Consider the following 20,340-nt stretch of genomic DNA (forward strand, 5'->3'; position numbering starts at 1 on the left):
CAACTATAATAAAAATACTTGGTCACAGTTTTTAGAAGTGCTCTTGGACCACAAAGAGGATTTGGGGAGAAAATTGCCAGAAGTATAGAAAAGTCCTAAGAGGGAATGACTACTCAAGAAAAAAACCTTTTTAAATACAGTGAAAAAGTACCTCTAGAAACCTTATAATTGCCTACATCAGCATTATCTTATATGAAGATTATTCTGTGTATTCAGAAATGGAACTTTCTGCCTTCAAATTCCTTATAATTTATAGCAGTCTTTCACCATCCTGTTTTTATGCTGGATGTTATGTTCAAAACCATAATTAAACCATGCTTATGTATGTAATGACTGGCTGCTTTAGGTAAAAGTTCTGGGGTGTTGTTGTTGTTGTTGTTGATGATGATGGCTCTTTTTGTGTGTAAAATCACTCTATAAAATGTAAAGCACCTACGTCAGTTATTACTATAAGTTGGTTAAAAGGGAGGAAAGAATGTTAAGATGCCAATTTTTTGTTTTTACTTCCTTTCATTTTTCACTAGAATTCAGTCTGTGGTAAAGAGGGGACATTTTATCATAGGATTATAAAATGGGAAATGACTTTAAATTCTATTTGTTCTACTTCTGATGCCAGAATGGTCTACATCAAAATTGCTCTCGGTATCCACACACACACACACACACACAAAGTGCCAAATCCATCCTGAGGTTTTTCTTGTTTCTTGTGAATAACGTGGCTTGCTGCACTTAGGCCCATTCTTTGAACTCTGTCCTGAGCGGAAAGGGGGAAGAACTATCCTTGTGAATAGAATAGGCCTTTTGACTCATTGGAGATTTTTAGTAGAATGCGTCATTTTCTTTCTTTCCTTTTCAGGAGTTGACTGCAACTCTTTAGCAATGTCTGGTTGTAAACTGCTTAAGACTAAGAAATTTCGTACTTGCTTATCTCCATCATGGTGTTTCTTTGGTATCTGTGTCTTGCCGGTGGTAGGAGGAAGCTGGAGTCCATCTTTAATGACTGTGGCTGAATGAAGGAATCATCCTGACAGAATGCAGTGAATATGAACAGTAAATTTTGATGTGACCCGTCTGCCGAGGACTGTGTGTTCTAGGAATTTTAAATGTGTTCTTAATTCCATGGCAATATTTTATACAGCTCTCCCAGCAATATACCATGTGTGCACATACATATATATGATATTACACGCATACATATATGTATATAAAATATACTTTTTGTCTGTATGTTTTGGGTGGTTCCCTTGTCAATTGAACGTGCCTTGCCAACAGCCCATCTTTGAGTTTATATCTATGATGATGTTTTAATTGTTGTGGCCTATTGAGAAAGAACAGTGGCTGATCAAACACTAAGCAATTTAGTAGTGCCCAGTGGAGGCCTAATGCTAGGAAGGCAGCGAGTGTACATGCAGAGGTTCCCTGTAGTTGGAATTGAGAGAAAAGCTGGAACTGGTTGTCATAAGGCCCAAAGGAATGCAAGCCTGTGATGCTGAAAGAACTGGTTTTGGGAGAGACATCCAGCTCCAGTGAACACCCATCCATCACATTCAAGTAGTATTAATTTAAATTGTATTTTTGGTATAGTTTTGTTTCTTTTTTTTTTTTTTTTAATTTTTTTTTCAACGTTTTTTATTTATTTTTGGGACAGAGAGAGACAGAGCATGAACGGGGGAGGGGCAGAGAGAGAGGGAGACACAGAATCGGAAACAGGCTCCAGGCTCCGAGCCATCAGCCCAGAGCCTGACGCGGGGCTCGAACTCACGGACCGCGAGATCGTGACCTGGCTGAAGTCGGACGCTTAACCGACTGCGCCACCCAGGCGCCCCGGTATAGTTTTGTTTCTATTTAATTTGTGAACTAGCTTTGGTCTCGGACGGGTTATGAGCTATAAGCATAAGAAATTTCCACTTATTTCATGTTTGGGCTTAGTCAAACGATATCAAGTTAGTCAGGTATGTGTAGCACTTAAGAAGTCAAGATTGGAATTAGACAAGGGTTCAGATCCTGGTTTATTGTGTGACGTGTGGCAATTAATTATACCCTCTAAGCCTTGATTTCTTCATCTGTTATATGGGATGACAACAGTTCTCATATAATGCTGTGAAGAGTCATTGAGTCATCCATGTGAAGAGGTTAACACGGTTCCTGATTCATAGTGAGTGCTCTACAGTTGTTCGATTTTGATAATTTTATTTTTTATAATAAGACTGTAAAAATATCCAGTTTGAGAGACCTGGAGTCAGGTAAACGCTTTAGTGTTTTTGACAACTCTGGGTTCAATTGTGGCTCAGCCTCTTAGCCAATCTTGTAACTGCTCAGATGCTCAGTTTCATAACAACTTCCCAGCGTTGTTGTGAAAACTAATTGATGGGAAATGCTGTGTTTAGGGAGTGACTTTGTATGCCAGACCCTGTGCCAGGCCCCTATGTGCATTCTCTTTATTCCTGCTAAAAGCTTATTCCTATAGATAAGGGAACTGAGAGGGGGCAGAGCTAACCCTAGGCCATATGACTTCTAAGTGGCAAAGCAGAGGGGTGACTCAGGGTCTCCCAGTCTCCACAGCTCATACCCTCTACCTGAGATCGTATTGCAATGCAAGGGTGATTCATCCAGCAAATTTCTTCTGCGGCATGCTGCTGGGAATAGCCACATTAGGAATAAAAGCCGTGATGGGGGAAAAGGAAGGGATCATTTGTGATATTGGAGGAAAATTCTGCTAGATCTTTCACAGTGCTTAATGGGGACTCAGGATGCCTGGGAAGTACGGTCAGAAGGAGGAGATAGTCTCCTGAAGATAAATGGCTGACTTTCCAAATTTACCTGTGGCCGGCCTGGATGCTTGTATACGTTAAAAATTTTTTTATTTCGTTAATTTAGGATTGATATTGATATTTTTAAAATACTGAGTATTCTGGAAATTAAAGGAAAACAGGGTACCTTGTAAGACTTGCTGGGGGACAGGATCTCTCGCGTCTACCTCCCAGTTCTGCCATTCAGTTCATGTGTGGTTTTAAGCAAGTATCATTCACCTCTAGGTCTAGTTTCCCCATTTATGCTGGTTTGAAAATGTGTAAAATGGCTTTTCCATAACTCATTTTCAAGTTCAGTAAAGTATATAGACGATGTGCAAGAGAAGAGATATATATATCCTGTGTATACACACACACACACACACACACACACACACGCACACACACACCATGTCACGCATACTTCTTTGCAGACTGGCTCAGCACACTGTTTAATAAACATCTGCTAAGTGCCAGGCAGGTTTTTCAGCTTGGATGATTCAAAATTCTCTCAGCTTTTTCGTGATTTTCAGTCTGGTGGGCAGGGTGAAGGCCATATAAATAAAAGGGCAACTTCACATGAGAAATGGAATGACCTTGGATATTTCTTCTTGGGCCACAATAGTAACAATAATGGATAGCATACTTCAGTAGTCATGAAGTAATTTTTTTTATTGAAGAAATGATAAATAGTCTGAATGGAGAAAAAAACTGTGTATGTGCCTTCTCTGTGTTGACTCTGTTCACCAGAGTGCAAAGACCAGGTGTTAAGAGGGCACATGGTTCTTTCAGTAACTCTTAGGGATCCCTAATAGCAAGTCTCTTAATCCTTCCAAACCTTTTCTTCCTCATCCTTGCCTAATCTCCTAGGGTTCCCTGAGGTGTGTTTAGAATAAGGTTCTACTATATATCCCATATACGTGTTGAGAAAAGCAGAATTCTCTTTACTATAAAGAAAGCGATAAGCATTGATGAGTACGAGCCTCATATTTTCTTTTTTGAAATGTTTATTTATTTTTGAGAGAGAGGGAGAGAGGCAGAATGAGAGCAGGGGAGGGCAGAGAGAGGAAGACGCAAAATCTGAAGCAGGCTCTAGGCTCCCAGCTGATGGCACAGAGCCCAATGCAGGGCTTGAACTCACAAACCGCGAGATCATGACCTGAGCCGAAGTCGGACGCTTAACCGACTGAGCCACCCAGGTGCTGCTGAGCCTCATATTTTCAATTCCTTCTAAACATTTCCAGTGGGTTGTCCAATAGTCAACTCAAGCAACATTTCCCAACATTGCCTTTTCAACCCTGATTCTCCTGTGTTCCTTATGGCAGTTCATGGTATTGGTGTCTGCTCATCACTCAGACTCAAAATTGCTGAGGCTTCGTAACTCCTTCCTCTCTTAATCCCCACATCTAATTGATGCCAGCGTTACGTGGACTTTATCTTCTAATGCTCCAGTGTCCCTGCTTTCCTCACATGACGTACTGCCATTGACTGGTTCATGACCTTGCCATCCCTCACCTGAACTACCGTAACAGGCTCCTGGCTAGCCTCCCTGTTGTCTATCCATTTGTCACCCTGCCGTTAATAATCAGTATTTCAAAAACAAACCACAACATAGCACTCTTCATTCCAAACTCTTAAGCCTGGCGTGTAGGCATCTTCCTAATTTGGTCCCAAATAACCTTTTTGATGTCATTTCCTGTACTTCCCCTGAACCACTCTGAGCCACAGTGAATTTCTTTCTGTTCCCTAAATGAGTCCTTTGCTGCTTCTGCTGCTTGGAACTTTTTTCTCTACTTTCTCTATAGGAAAACTCCTACTTATCCTTTAGAAACCAAATCAAAGCCGTACTTCCTCCCTGAAACTTCCTCACTCCTCCTGGCCCAATCACTGCCCCATTCCATAACACACCATGCGTTCACTTGACTTCTTCATTATTTGATTATGAATCACCCCCTCTTCTCCTTTCACCCAAGATAGTATTGTGAACTCCTCTAGGGGAGACCCTTACCCCCCTCCGTAGCTTTGCAGCTGCAGCACACGATGTGTGCTTGGTGTCTGATCCGTGTTTTCTGGTGGGATAGGTAAAATCATGCGTGAGCAACTTAAATTCGAACCTTTATCTGCAAACCCAAATACTAATACGGTACGTGAGTAGATTGTAGATCGCAAATATATATAATCTGTATAATCTATATATTATTATATATCACAGAGTATGAGTTGAGGGGGCACAAGTCAACCCAGTATACAAGCCATCCTAAATTTTCCTGCATAGATTGACCTGCATTTAACAGCTGTATTTAGTAGCAGGGGCAGGTGGTGGGTGGAGTTGGGTGTCTTGGAAACAGACCATATATAGCCTATCGCTCAAGGGCTGAGAGAGCTGGCAGGTGATAAATGACCCCTGTGAGCAATGTCAGTGATTTTTCTCCAGCGTTGGGAGATTAAGGGTCATTTGACTCTCTCTGTGCTGTTAGCATTTACTACAGTTTCTACATTGAGCATGTGTGACTTATTAAAAGGAGGCTGGTACTGTGGCAATTTCTTCCTCCCATCGACTGGCCCAGGCCCCAGGAGGGTGGCCGTGTCTGACCAGACCTCTTGACACTTGTGCACTGGGTTCTATATACAAGCTGGCCCCCGCTCACCTTTCTGTCCTGTCTCACGCACCCTGTGCTTCTGCCACATTGATCTTTTTTTGTGACTTATTTATTTTATGTAGCAGACACTTCCAGATATCATATCATAGGCCAGACACTATGCTAAGCACTTTGAAATACCTACTTCTTTGATTCTCACAGCTGTTATTATTCCCATTTCACATGTGAAACGACTGAGCCCATTCTGGATTATGTTTTTCTTTGTGGGTGCTGTTTACTCCTTCCCTATCATGTATCAGAATTTCTCTTCCAGAATTGTCATTGAATTTAAGCCTCAGCTCCTCTGTGCCCCTGAGCATCTTTTTTATTACAGAAGATAATCTTTTGTAATAATTATTATAGCATTGTATAATAAATACTGTGTCTGTCTCTCCTACAGGCAAACTTGGGCAAGTCACGTAATTTTAGTTTCCTCCCTCCGTAAAATGAGTCTAGTAAGATTTACCACACAGAGTAGCTGTGAGGATTAAATGGCACAGGGTTTGAGCTCTCTGCTCAGGGAGTGAGCTTCACTGATCTTGACTGTGTACTTCTTGACACAGTTGCTGACACAGGACAGGTGTTGTTTTGGAGGATGCTGAAGGGCAGGGAGAGAAGGAAAAACCCAGGACAGCCCAAAGTCAAGGCTGCTCAGAGAGAAGAGAGTGTTGGCACTTCCAAATGCCTTACAAAGGGCCGAGTGGATGGCAGTTGAGCACGGACTGTTGGGTTTGGTGATGTTTTTGAGACCGGTGAGCAGGCTGTGGTGAGGTGAGAGGTAGACTGCAAGTGGCTAAGCAGGAGGAGTGGGTGGGAAGGAAATGGGGGCCGAGGGTGTAGTAGTCATCATCTCTTTCAGGAAGGGAAAAGTGAGGTCAGTAGCAGGGGCCAGAAGAAGGGTTCTTGGTGTGGATGGGAGAGGTCCGAATGTGTCTATCGGTAGAAGTAAGACCCTCAGAAAAGCACAACCGGGGAGAATGTCCTCTCTACCCTGGCGAAAGCTCAGTCCATGCTCAGAATCCTTGTTTCCCCCCCTGGGGACTTGGCTTCATTAACGCTGTTCCTTGTTTGCAACTGTGGGGTATCCCAGGGTCTAGTGGGCTTTGGGGTCTTTGGGTAATTGATATGTTTAACTTGTCTGAGCTGTACTTTCCTCATCGTCTCCAAGAGACGGAAGAAAAGAGAAGAAAAAAAGGACAAATCTTAGAGTGCTTTTGATCTACAAAGGGAGGACGTTGGAAGGTATACTCATGGGATAGCTGCTGTCTTCTCCATAAAGCAGTCTCCCAGGACCAAGGGAGTGGGAAGGGTTTGTAGTTCTGATAAGACCGGTGGTCGTCATGGAGCCCACCAGGTTCTCGCCATTAGAGACACACAGAGGAACGAAGGAGCAGCAGTGAAGGCCTGGGCAAGCATGGAGAGGAAAATTACGATTATTGTTGACCTTCTGCAGCCAGGTAGAAAGGAATAGGGAGGGTGTGGATAGAACAGGGGGCTGATAAAAATGCCAAAGGATATATGGCAAGTGTGCAGGGGTTGGGGGAGAGAGGAAAGAGAGAAAGAGGCTACTATGATGAAATGACCTCCAGAAGAGTCTTGTCATCTATCAGATGGGAGCTGGTGGTCTGGGACAGTGGGTAGGTCTTAAAAGTCTTATGGTGACAGTAAAAATGCAGAGCAGATTCCTTGGAGGAGGATAGAGGGCCCAAAGGTTGTGACCAGAGGGCAATTCCAGAATATTTAATGAAGCAGTTTAGAATGACCAGTGCCAGGGAGTGGTGAGGTCACCCCAAATATTACAGTGTTCTTCATTTCTCTACTTTTTCTTCTATTCCTCATCATATGAATATCTACCCTCCTCTTCCCAAAGGTAACTTTTAGTCTTAATACAGCTTTTTCTGTGGAGTGTATCATTTATTAATATCATTCAGGAAACATTTTTTATTTCTACATTGAGTTTGTAGTGGTTTTTAATGGGTGTATTATATCAACTTATGTTTGCATACATTACTTTGTACTCTTTTTTTTTTCCCCTTTGACAAATTCTCAGGTGTGAGGTTACTAAACATAAGGGTGGAGGGAGGTCTCGAAATGTCCTTACTTAATTGCTGCAGCCAGAATTGCAGTGAGCAGAGAGAGGGCAGTAGAGAAGCCAAGTAGCCCATCCAACAATAGATATTATGAGAATGGAAGCTTTATGGGAATACCTTAAATCCACCTCCCACCCTCCTGGTTCTGTGTGCTGCAGGGGAAAATGGAACTGGCTGGAGTTTTGCATCTGTGATCAGCTCCCTGGAGTTTTGCTTGATTTGGTCTTTGATGCTATTCTGACAGGGTGAGGGTGTGGGGGTGGAGTGCTGACCTCAAGATGCTGAAGAAATTGAAAAGATCTAAGTCTGAGAGGGGAGGGTGACAAAAAAAAGAGGCAGGGGGAGTCCATTTATGTGTTCTAGAGTGTTGGGGGCAAGGATAAGAAAACTTCATCTTTAGAAATAAATGGAAATAATTACTTTTATTACAATTCTCACAGTGTTAGTATTTTGAAATGTTTTGACAATAAATGGAACCCTGATTTAGGTAATTATTAAGGAAATAGTATCGCTTCTCGGCCTTTTGGCTAAGATCAAGTGTAGCAAAAATAGTAATATTTTGAATCAGTGATTTCATTAACAGATATTACTATTAACCTATTGTCTTGTATCTTATAATTGTAATGGTTCTCCCTCCCCACCCTCCTTTTTATCTTTCAACAGAAAAAATACAGAAAGGGATTTATTGATGTTTCAAAAATCAAGTGTGTGGAAATAGTGAAGAATGATGATGATGTTGTTCCCTGCCAAAACAAATATCCATTTCAGGTGAGTTGCCATGTGTTTGCCAAAGTGTAATTCTGGGTTTTTAGTCATGCTTACTACTACAGTTTCCTGGCATTGCTGTGGTCGTTGATTAAAAAAAATTTTTTTCAGCTTTTTTAAGGGACAATTGACACATAGGAGTTGTGTATATTTAAGGGGTACGACTTGATGTTTTGGTGTCTGTGTACATTGTGAAATGATCACAGTCAAACTAATTAACATCCATCATTTGACATAGTTACCATTTTCTTCCTTTCCTTTCCTTTCCTTTCCTTTCCTTTCCTTTCCTTTCCTTTCCTTTCCTTTCCTTTCCTTTCACTTCCCTCCCCTCCCCTCCACTTCCCTTCTCTCCCCTTTGTTTCCCTCCATTTCCCTTCCTTTCTTTACCTTCCCTTCTCTTCCCTTCCCTCTCTTTTCTCTTTTCTTTTCTTTTCTTTTTTCTTTTCTTTTGTATGTGAGCACTTAAGACCTGCCCCCTTAGCAAACTTCAGGTAAACCATCCAGTAGTATTAACTGTAATTACCATGCTGTACATTAGATTTCCAGAACATTCATCTTGCTTAACTGAAACTTTGTACCCTTTGACCAACATCTCCCCATGTCCCCCTCCTCCCTGTCCCTGACAACTACTCCTCTACTCTGCTTCTATGAATTTGACTATTTTAGATTTTGCATAGAGTGAGATCATGTGGCATTTGTTTTTCTGTGTCGGAAGGGAGATTTCTAGCCTTGTATTTATTTGTAGCCCATCAAGATGTTTTTCCCTTGTGACTGTGATCAAGGGTAAAGTGACAACAGACCAAAGACAAAATTCTTGGGTTAGTTTCCCAGGCTGAATTTTATTACTATATTAAAAATATTAAGAATAAGACTTTTAATTGCTCACCAGGAGTTACCTGTAAAAGAGGCACTGTGGTTCAAGGTTTGGACTCTGAAGTCAGATCCTGATTTTCTGGATGATTAGCCAAATGGCAATGGGTAGGTTAAGGAGCACAACACTGGGGGGACACCATGTGCAACATGTTCTATATGAATATTGCTTCCTGGAGTTACATAGGAGTGGAGGGTCTGGAGATCAGCCCTTTAGTCTCCTCCTCTATAAAATGTAAATACTGATGTCTTGATGGTCGGATTAATTGAGTTAATAATGTCTGTAAAGCACATAGTATAGAGTTGGGGTAGTATTTAATAAAGTTAGCTACTGCTGTTATTCATAGTGGCAAAAAGAAGGTATAGGAGTGAAACTGAGAGAGTAGTCCATTCATGTAAAATATTATTCAGAAAAATACTAGATTAGAATAATCCCCGAGACACCAAATTTACTTCAGGATCTTCAGTTAATTAGATTGTAAGAAATAAGATTAGTGAAGCATCTTGGCCTCCGTATATTTTTTCTTCGTGAAAACATAGTCCTTTGCAAAATATGTGTCCCACTTGATGTCGGCATGAAGAAATAGGTATGCTTTTGTAAGAAAGGAATGTGGGTTCTTTGGATCCGAAGTGATTGACTTTTATTTGATCATTTCAGAATCATTTATTGGCGCCTGTGGTACCAAAGGCTCTGTGCTAGGCAGAAGTGCTGTGCCTAAGTATTTCTCACCTCATCCACATTTTGTTTTATTTTAGGTTGTTCATGATGCTAACACACTTTACGTTTTTGCACCTAGTGCACAAAGCAGGGACCGGTGGGTGAAGAAATTAAAAGAAGGTAAAACTCATGTCATATTAGCTATAAATAATTTTAGGATGTTATCACTAAAAAAGAAATACAGCTAATGTATCTTGCATTTATAGTCTTTTAATCTACAGTAAGTGTTTCTCCAAGGACATTCTGTTACTGTGATTCATGTTGAAGAGAGCTTCCTTTTTTATAATCTGATTCCATCCACACTTTCATTTAATGCCTAATGCATTTAAAGATGATAAAGCATCTGGGCTTTTAGGATAACAGGATTTGATTTGCTAAGAAATTGCCTATTTAGTCAACATTTGGTATGGATGAATTGACTTGTGAATACAGTGTTTAAATGGGTGATTTACACTGGACAGTCCTCATCCCTTCTTTTGGTTGTGGGCTGACTTTTGTGTTGATCCATCATGGTATAGCAGAGGTCACTTCTGCTAACAAGGGTGCTTCACCAAAAAAAAAGGTGAAGAGAACCAAATGGATTTTCTGAATGCTGGGTTGTATGATGTTGTGAAGGTGTTTTTATAATAAACATAGTATTTGAGAAATAAAGAATGATCAACAGTGTTATTTACAAAACATTCTATCATCTCTGCTTTGTTTCACTGATCATTTAATGTGTCTATGAATTACAGAAATAAAGAGCAACAATAATATTATGATTAAATATCATCCTAAATTTTGGGCAGATGGAAGTTACCAGTGTTGTAGACAAACTGAAAAACTAGCACCCGGATGTGAAAAATACAATCTTTTTGAGAGTAGTAAGTATTTATTTTATTTTATAATTATATTGTATGTAGGATGTACATGCTATTGGGATAGTGAAACAGTGACTTGATTTTGATTTTTGATTTTGATTTTGGAAAGGCCATCTTGAATGGCCTTTACATTTTCTAGCACAGTGTATTTTGTAAGAATAATTATATTTAGTTAGCAGGGAGGCCATGTCATGGAATCAAAAGGTCTATTTTTGAGAACTTTTATCATAATAAGGAAGCCTACTTAAAATGACTATTAAAAGCATAAGCCTAAAAAAAAAAAAAAAAAAGCATAAGCCTAATGTGGCACCATCAGCAGCTTTTCTTTTTTTTTTTTTTTTTAATGTTTATTTATTTTTGAGAGAGACAGGGACAGAATGCGAGTGGGTTAGGGGCAGAGAGAGAGGGAGACATAGAATCCGAAGCAGGCTCCAGGCTTCGAGCTGTCAGCACAGAGCCTGATGTGGGGCTCAAACTCATGAGCTATGAGATCATGACTTGAGCTAAAGTCGGTCGCTCAACCGACTGAGCCACCCAGGCGCCCCTCTTGTTTCTTTTTCCTTTCCTTTCCTTTCCTTTCCTTTCCTTTCCTTTCCTTTCCTTTCCTTTCCTTTCCTTTCCTTTCCTTTCCTTTTGAGAGAGAAAGAGAACATGATCAGGGGAGGGGCAGAGGGAGAAGGAGAGAGAGAATCTTAAGCAGGCTCCACACCCAGCATGGAGTTTGTCCAGGGGCTGTGGTCTGAGCTGAAATCAAGGGTCAGAAGCTTAACTGACTGAACCACCCAGGTGCCCCAGGTTTTTTTCCTTCAACTTTATTGAGGTATAATTGGCAAATAAAATTGTAAGATATTTAAAGCATACAGTGTGATGATCTGATGTACTTCTGCATTATGAATAGATCCTTCCCATCGAGTTAATTAAGACATTTATTACCTTACATGTATACCTTTTTATGTGTATGTGTGAGAGTATTTAAGTTGCACATACTCTCTTAGTACATTTCAGTTCTACATTACGGTGTTATCAAGTGTAGTCCCTATGTTATATATTAGACACTCAGACCTTATTTATCTTCTAAGTGAAAATATGTGCCCTCTACCAATATCTTATCTCCTTCCCCCCAACCCTCATCCCCTGGCAGCCACTTTTTCTACTCTCTGTTACCATGAGTTTGACTTTTTTTAAAAAAAATTCCGCGGGGCGCCTGGGTGGCTCAGTCGGTTAAGCGTCCGACTTCAACTCAGGTCATGATCTCGCGGTCTGTGAGTTCGAGCCCCGCGTCGGGCTCTGGGCTGATGGCTCAGAGCCTGGAGCTGCTTCGGATTCTGTGTCTCCCTCTCTCTGACCCTCCCCCGTTCATGCTCTGTCTCTCTCTGTCTCAAAAATAAATAAGCGTTAAAAACATTTAAAAAAAAAAAATTCCGCATATAAGTGATACCACATGATATTTGTCTTTTTTTCCTGTCTGGACTTACTTCACTTAGTATAACGCCCTCCAGGTTCATCTATGTTGTCGCAAAAGGCAAGATTCCCTTCTTTGTAAAAGCTGAATAAGGTTCCATTGTGTACGTACATACATACACAGCACATTTTTTTTTTAAATCCATTCATCTGTTGCTGGACATTTAGGTTGTTTTCATACCTTGGCTATTGTGAATAACACTGCTATGAATATGGGAATGCAGCTATCTCTTCAAGGTACTGATTTCCTTCCCTTTGTGTATGTACCCAGAAGTGGGATTGCTGGGTCATATGCTAGTTCTGTTTTTAATTTCTTGAGGAACCTCCATGCTGTTTTCCAGAGTGGCTGTGCCAGTTTGCGTTCCCACCGACAGTGCACGAGGGTTTCCTTTTCTCTACACCCTCACCAGCATTTGTTCTCTCTTGTGTTTTTGATAATAGTCATTCTAACAGATGTGAGATGTACCTGTTGGCCTGTATGTCTTCTGTATGTCTTCTTTATTTAAAATTTTTTTTTAATGTTTATTTATTTTTGAGACAGAGAGAGACAGAGCATGAATGGGGGAGGGGCAGAGAGAGAGGGAGACACAGAATCGGAAGCAGCCTCCAGGCTCTGAGCCATCAGCCCAGAGCCTGACGCGAGGCTCGAACTCACGAACCGTGAGATTGTGACCTGAGCTGAAGTCGGACGCTCAACTGACTGAGCCACCCAGGCACCCCTGTATGTCTTCTTTAGACAAATGTTTATTCAGGTCCTTTGTAGCGTCTTTAATTGAATTTTTTCGCTATGGAGTTCTAGGAGCTCCTTGTATATTGTAGATATTAACCCTTTATCTGATATGTGGTTTGCAAACATTGTCTCCCCTTCTGTAGGCTGCCTTTCATTCTGTTGATGGTCTGCCTTGCTGAGCAGAAGCTTCTTAACTTGTCATATTCTTACTTGTTTACTTGTTTACAAAGAATAAGTCATGGCCCCGATCCCTACGGCATGTATGTAGTCTGTTCAGAAAGGCAAAAAAACAAACCAGCTCTGATAACATTTTAAGGTCTTTTTGGAAATAGTGATACAAGCCGCATGCACCAGAGTGAGAGAGTCCAGGTAGATTTCTGGTCTCTGTTCATCTTCACTTTTTGTTAAAACTATCAATCGTTGGTAAATGGCATTTGGACCTATTTTTGTTGTTGTCATTTGCAGGTATAAAAAAAGCACTACCTCCAGCACCAGAAACAAAGAAGGTAGGTGGACTTTGCCTTTTGGAAGCATTTGCAGTTTGTTAAGTAAGTTTATATTCATTCACGTGATTCTGCCCCTTTGCCCCCCCTCCCCCGCCACCCAGTATCATATCACAAACAGATATACTATGGATTTTTGAATTTTTTTGGTGTCAAATAACATTAATTTAATTATATCAGATATTATCATCGGGGACCCTTCCTCATGTGGCATTTTGCTTTTATTTTGGCCTCAAGATTTGTATAAGGGCTGTGGGACGTTAAAGGACTATTTCAGTCTTAAGACCACGGTACTATGCCGAGGAAGTGACTTCAGTGATTTAATGATATGCTTTTGAAGAGTGGGTGAGGTGATTTAATGATATGCTTTTGAAGAGTGGGTGAGGTGATTTAATGATATGCTTTTGAAGAGTGGGTGAGGTGGAAAACCCCATACGGGGTACTTTGGACCCAGACGGTACCTGATCCAATGTGAATCTGGTATGAGTGACTTTGGGTGGATTCCTTAAACCAAGTTCCCTCAGTTGTAAAATGGGAATTTTATACTCTTATTTCATGGGATCAGTATTAAGAATAAAGGAGAAAAAGTGTGTTAGGTACTAAGTGCGTGCCTTGCACATAGTAGGGACGAAGAAGTGCAAATTCCTCTGAGAGGATACCTGGTAAAAGACTCGCTCCCTAGTGTGCCTTTTCCCCATTGCAGGCCATTTGAATGGTGGGTCCACCGTTAGTCCTTTGGTTTCTACTCCCATGTTATCCTTAGCTCTCCCTGGAAGGCCAGCCTTGACACCGAGCAGAGGCTGTTTGATGTTTACAGAGGGGTTTTGCTCGTGTCCTATATTCTGAAACTCATGAGAGAGGTCCAGTAGCATCAACATCATTAAACTCACGGGAAGGTTCCCGGGTTGTATTATGTAGACTTGAGGTTTCTGCTTTATCCTCTGGTGCTGTGTGGATCACTTAGTGTTTGATTTCGTACCCAGTTTCAAGCAGAATGACTAAATTTTCAGATGTTGTCTCCTCTTCTTAGCGAAGGCCTCCCCCACCAATTCCACCTGAGGAAGAAGATAATAGTGAAGAAATCGTTGTAGCCATGTATGATTTCCAAGCGACAGAAGCACATGATCTCAGATTAGAGAGAGGCCAAGAGTATATTATATTAGAAAAGAATGATGTTCATTGGTGGAGAGCAAGAGATAAATACGGGTAAGTTCTTCCTCTCTGTGTATGGCACACAAAGCGGGGGGTCAGGGTGGGGGTGAAGTGCTGAGCAAGAAGAGAATTGTCTGTAACAATCATGTAATGAGACTGGTTCAGCCAGCAAGTAATGGAAGTACACATCGTTACTTTGCAGTAACAAAATGTAGTCTCAGTAATGACTCAATAAATGTAAATGGATCAACCACTTCTTTCCAGAAATTAGAATGCATCACATTGGTCTCTTTCTCATTCATTATGTGTTTAATTAGATAACTTTGATCTTGGGGGAATGATATTTTAGGCTTTTCTCCCCTGAGGTAAGTAATCTTACATTTTTCTAAGAGGGAGAATGTGTGTGTGTGCTTGTGCGTGCATGCATGTGTGTATGTATAAAATACATGTATACACACATATGCAAGAAATTTAAAAACAAGCATTATTTATACAAGATAATTTTGGATTTAAAGGAACTGTCCTTTCAACTTTATTATTGGTAAGTAATGAATAGATCTGGATAAATGTAGAGGATGAGCATCCTTTAGGCTTCATTAAGGAAACTCTATCCTTTGCTTGCCTCTGAAATATAATCCTGTTTATATTCTGAGTCCTTGTGGATAAAAAGAGGAGGACTTTTTGCTCTGGACAGAGCATACCCTCCCTCCAAATCTACTTTCTCACCTCCTTGCCCCATTCTCAATTCCAGTTCTCTATTCCTCACTTCACCTGTGGACTGATTTACCAATCTTCCCGGTTGTTTTTTTCTAGAGTATTTAAAAGTAAATTCAAATCATTTTGTCAATTTCACCCCTAAGTCTAACTGCTAAAGATGTTTTTGAACAACTACCATGTTGTTATCATACTTAATGATAATTTAAAAAAATACCATCTGTAGGGGCGCCTGGGTGGCTCAGTCAGTTGAGCATCCGACTTCAGCTCAGGTCATGATCTCGCGGTCCGTGAGTTCGAGCCCCACGTCGGGCTCTGGGCTGATGGCTCAGAGCCTGGAGCCTGCTTCCGGTTCTGTGTCTCCCTCTCTCTCTGCCCCTCCCCCATTCATGCTCTGTCTCTCTCTGTCTCAAAAATAAATAAACGTTAAAAAAAATTAAAAAAATAAATAAATAAATAAAAAATACCATCTGTAGACTTTCCCTTAGCATTTTCAGGACTGAAAGAAGAGTACAAATGAAAGCCCACATATCATGTATCTAAGTATTTTGAAGTTATAAGTCAAGCCGACAGACTGGTCAATAAAATATCATTTATCCTCTAACCTGACAAACGTACCTTCAAAATGACAAGGAGGCAAGGTTTGAATTAAGAGTCCCATGCCAGAAGGTGACAGTGCATGGAGGGCTGACTCCCTGGTGTACCTTCCTTTCCTCTTCCCTTCTACCTCGGTTCTGTCTCACGTGTACCATATGGATCTCCCAGCCATACGTCTAAGTTCTGTCCACATAGTTTAGAAGAGCCACTCCCCAACTTGGCCACCCTTGGACCTGGGCTGAAGGAGTTGCACATAACTAGCATAATTTACTTTTCAGAGTCTGCAAGGTGAAAGGTCTGTGTTGGCCTTAGCAATGGACAGAGAGTTTGGGGGTCCTAGTTACCCAGATGATGGTCTAGAGGAGGACTGAGGGAGCATGGACTTTAGCATGCTCTTAGAAGTGTGAGACCACGACAGGGACCTCTCTGATCAAGGTCTAAGGATAGTACCAATTATGTAATTCCATTTTTCCCTGAGTAGCTCTAATATGTATTTATACAGTTTAAGTAAGACTAAAACAAGGTCCACATACTGCATTTGGGCTGATAGGTCTCTCTTTTGTTCTACAACAGCCCCCATCCTTTTTTTTTTTTTTTTTTTTTTTTTTTTGATTTATTGATGAAACCAGGTCATTTACCCTATGAAATGAGCCACAATCTAGATTAAACTAAATGCTTTCACATGGCGTCATCTAATATGTCTCTGTGTCCTGTATTTCCTGCAAATTGTAATCTAGAGGCTTGATCACATTAGAAGTTGATATCTGGTTGTCCCACTTCTAATGATGTGAAGATTACTCAGTGGTTCAGGTGATGAAAAAACTCATCACGATTGCACCTAATGATTTGGCATTCATTAGTGATTACTGCTTAGATCCATTATTTCATTAGGGATTGTAAAATGATAATTTTCTGACTCTGTCATTCCATCTACATTTATTAATTCTCTAAAGAAGAACTGCCTCATCAGCCAGTTCATTTAGTTTGTGCAGCAAAGGCAAGAGAAATGTTTGATTCTTTCCTTTTACCAATTTTAGTGCGTTGATAACTGAGCTTCCTCTAGTGATAACAATGGTACCCAATTATTTTTTTTAAGTATTATTATGGATGCATATTGCAACCATTGCAGTCATTATTCTTTTTGCTTGAATTGTCCCATCATAGGTGAGTGGTAGCTGTTTTGGGTTGGGATCACTTAAAACAATTTTTTTTATGTTTTATTTTATATTTGAGAGAGAGAGAGAGCAGGGGAGGGGCAGAGAGAGAGGGAGACACAGAATCCTAAGCAGGCTCCAGGCTCTGAGCTGTCAGCACAGAGCCCGACATGGGGCTCAAACTACTGAACTGTGAGATCATGACCTGAGCCGAAGTCGGATGCTCAACTGACTGAGTCACCCAGGTGCTCCTGGTTGGGATCACTTTAATCTTTCTTAGATTCCTTGCCTTCTGGGTAAAATAAAACAGCTCAAGTTCATCTTGTATTTTTCCTGGCCAAACCTGCAATTTGCCATTTTCCTGAGGAATGCTGCCTCTTAGTGAGTTAATCTTTGGACAATAATCAGAGTGCTAGGATTCTAATTACTACTTGATTGTCATTGTTTCTAGGCCTTTTCAGTGCAACAGAGCTACGTGTGTGTGTGTGTGTGTGTGTGTGTATTATGAGTTCTTACTAATAGTTCAAATTCAAATTAAAAAAACATTTTTTTTTAACGTTTATTTATTGAGAGACAGAGCATGAACAGGGGAGGGGCAGAGAGAGAGGGAGACATAGAATCTGAAACAGGCTCCGGGCTCTGAGCTGTCAGCACAGAGTCCGTCGCAGGGCTCGAACTCACGGACCATGAGATCATGACCTGAGCCGAAGTCGGACGCTTAACTGACCGAGCCACCCAGGCGTCCCTGAATTCAAATTTAAGATTACTAGGGTTTTACTCAATTTTTAAAATTGTATACATGTATGCCTTTTATCTTACACTGATAATCTGGGCTCCTACCAAGAGTGTACCTATTATGAGTGGGTTTTTTTGGCTAAAAATTTTTTTAATTAAATTTTTTAAATTAAAAAAATTTTCCCAGTTTTATTGAAGTATGATTGATAAGTGAAAATTACATATATTTAAGGTGTACAACACAATGTTGTAATATATGTATGCATTGTGAAGTGATTTCCACAATCAAATTAGAAGACCCATCATCTCACATAGTTACCTCTTCATGAGCATTTGAGATTTTCTCTAACAGATTTCAGGTATGAGGTCTTCTTCAGCTGTAATGTGTAAGAGTTATGAGGGGTAAAACTGAAATTTCCTCGGCCTCACATAGGCCTTCTCATTCAGTTCCCTTGGGGTATGACCCAAGAATTTGCCTTTGTAACAAGTGGCCCAGGTGATGTTGATATAGAGGTCAGGGACTACTGTGAAACAATGCTCTCCACAGATGTTTGGGACTATTGACAAGATGGGTGTTTTTATCCAACATTTTAACTTTTCTCAAATAGAGATTTCTTTAAAACATCCCAAGAATTCAAGGGAAGCATCGTGAAATGTTAGGAAGGGCTCTGAACCTAGTCACAAGTCAGATTTTAAGTTATGACCCTGTTACTGACTAGCTTTGGGACCTGAAGAAAATCCCTTAATCTTTCTAAGCTTCATTTTCCCCACCAGGAAGTGGGTACAGTAGTGCCTGCCTACCTCACAATTTTAGGGAAGGCCAAACGAGGAAGTACTTTGTAAAGCATCAAATGCTATAGGTATATTGAATTATTGGGGGTTAGCTAGTTTTTCTTGAAGCTTTAGGCAATATAATGCTTTCATGATTTCATAAAGGCAATAATCTTTCTTTTAATAACTTCTCAGTAAAATAATTTCAGTTTACTTAAAAGTATTTTCCTTCCTTCCAGGAGTGAAGGATACATCCCAAGTAATTATGTAACGGGAAAGAAATCGAACAACTTAGACCAATATGAGTAAGTAAATGGTTTTTTTGTGAATGTGGAGAACCAGAAAATGTTTTCATTTTCCTAGTTATGTAAGGCACTTTGGAGATGAATAGATATCTTTCCTGAAGTCATTTGTACAGAGTGGATGTTGTGAGAATTAGTTTCTCTAAATAGGCTTTACCTGAAGGTACTATGTATGAATGCAGTTACACGGGCAAATATAATTGAATTTATTTTAAACAAATCACAGCTTAGCTGACTTTGAAATACAGATCATTGTTCATTCATTCAGGAAATCAGAATACAGTTTCCAAGAGTGGCCTTAAAAAAAAAAAAACATGTTTGTTTCTTTTCTCTTGCTATGATAGCAATATGATCATAGCAATATGAGAGCAATATGTTTAAAATATGAAAAATGTTAATAAAAATTACTCATAAATCAACTAGAGTTGGCCCGTGTTAACATTAGCATATTTCCGTTCAGTTTTTTTTTTTTTTTAACTATTATTTAAGGAGCAGAATCATGCTGTGTATGTTTTGTATCCTTTTTGTTCCACTTCACAGTATATTATGAATTGAATTTTCCTCATGCCATTAGGTATTCTTCAAAAACATTTTCATAACTGCATTATGTTTCATTCAGTCACAAATTCATCAGATATTTACTGAGATCCTAGCATGTATGAGGCACTGTGCTAGGCCTTAGCGCATACAATGAGGCACATGCCACATAGATGTGTGATATTTTATATAACCATTGCCTTATTTGTAAGGCACTGTGCTGTGTAGCATCTTTGCTCTGTAACGTTAACTGGGATATCCTCTTTTTGCTTATTGTCTTCAGCGAGGTCTCTAAAAATTTACGTACTGGTCTAAAGGGTAGTGATAAACTTGTTAGGACTCCTAATGCATGCTGTCAAATTGCTTTCCAGAGAAGGCAATGGGCACACTATTTATAAGCCCACTAGCAGTGCGTGGCCAGGTTTTAATGAGAAGCTCATATATACCAGATACTCTTCTGTGGTCATTCTGAGGGGGTCATTCTGATGCTTCATTCACTTATTTAAAAACACCACCATCACCACCACCAACAAAAAGCTGTCTCCTCTGTCCGTATCAGTGCCCGTAAGGTGGATGTACCTTAAAATCTAGAAAAAGATTAATAGCCCTAGGTGGTGTGATCCCCCAAAGTTGTTTTAGAAGTAGATAAGGTATAAAAAATATGTAAAATAAATAGTGTTTCTGTTCTTAAATAAATTCTAGGAAAAAATACCAAAATCTTTAGAATTAGGGAAGGTACTAAACAGTGAAAACTTGGACCTTATTTTCTTTTTTCTTTTTTTTAAAGTTTATTTATTTATTTTGATAGAGAGAGCATGTGCACAAGTGGGGGAGGGGCAGAGAGAGAGGGAGAATCCTAGAGAATCCCAAGCAGGCTCTGCGCTAACAGCGCAGAGCCCAATGCAGGACCTCATCCCACCAATCGTGAGATCATGACTTGAGCCGAAATCAAT

The 20,340-nt window shown here is 40.2% G+C and overlaps 1 protein-coding gene and 1 pseudogene across 3 annotated transcripts in view; both read left to right on the forward strand.

Annotated features, from left to right (window-relative positions):
• The window catches only part of TEC (tec protein tyrosine kinase), a 126,457-nt gene that overhangs the window by 81,958 nt on the left and 24,159 nt on the right, over positions 1 to 20,340 (forward strand). For 2 of the 3 annotated variants that reach the window (XM_019412618.2, XM_019412604.2), the window contains exons 3-8: positions 8,182 to 8,286; positions 9,910 to 9,991; positions 10,606 to 10,734; positions 13,388 to 13,428; positions 14,456 to 14,631; positions 18,788 to 18,853. In XM_019412618.2, the coding sequence (XP_019268163.2) occupies positions 8,182 to 8,286; positions 9,910 to 9,991; positions 10,606 to 10,734; positions 13,388 to 13,428; positions 14,456 to 14,631; positions 18,788 to 18,853 (599 nt within the window). The remainder of the gene's footprint in view (positions 1 to 8,181; positions 8,287 to 9,909; positions 9,992 to 10,605; positions 10,735 to 13,387; positions 13,429 to 14,455; positions 14,632 to 18,787; positions 18,854 to 20,340) is intronic. The other variant, XM_019412610.2, reaches the window with a different exon arrangement.
• On the forward strand, positions 8,026 to 8,156 carry LOC128776854 (U2 spliceosomal RNA; annotated as a pseudogene).

Source organism: Panthera pardus, unplaced genomic scaffold (genome assembly GCF_024362965.1).
Source record: "Panthera pardus isolate Hobbes unplaced genomic scaffold, ASM2436296v1 HiC_scaffold_13, whole genome shotgun sequence".
NCBI lineage: Eukaryota > Metazoa > Chordata > Mammalia > Carnivora > Felidae > Panthera > Panthera pardus.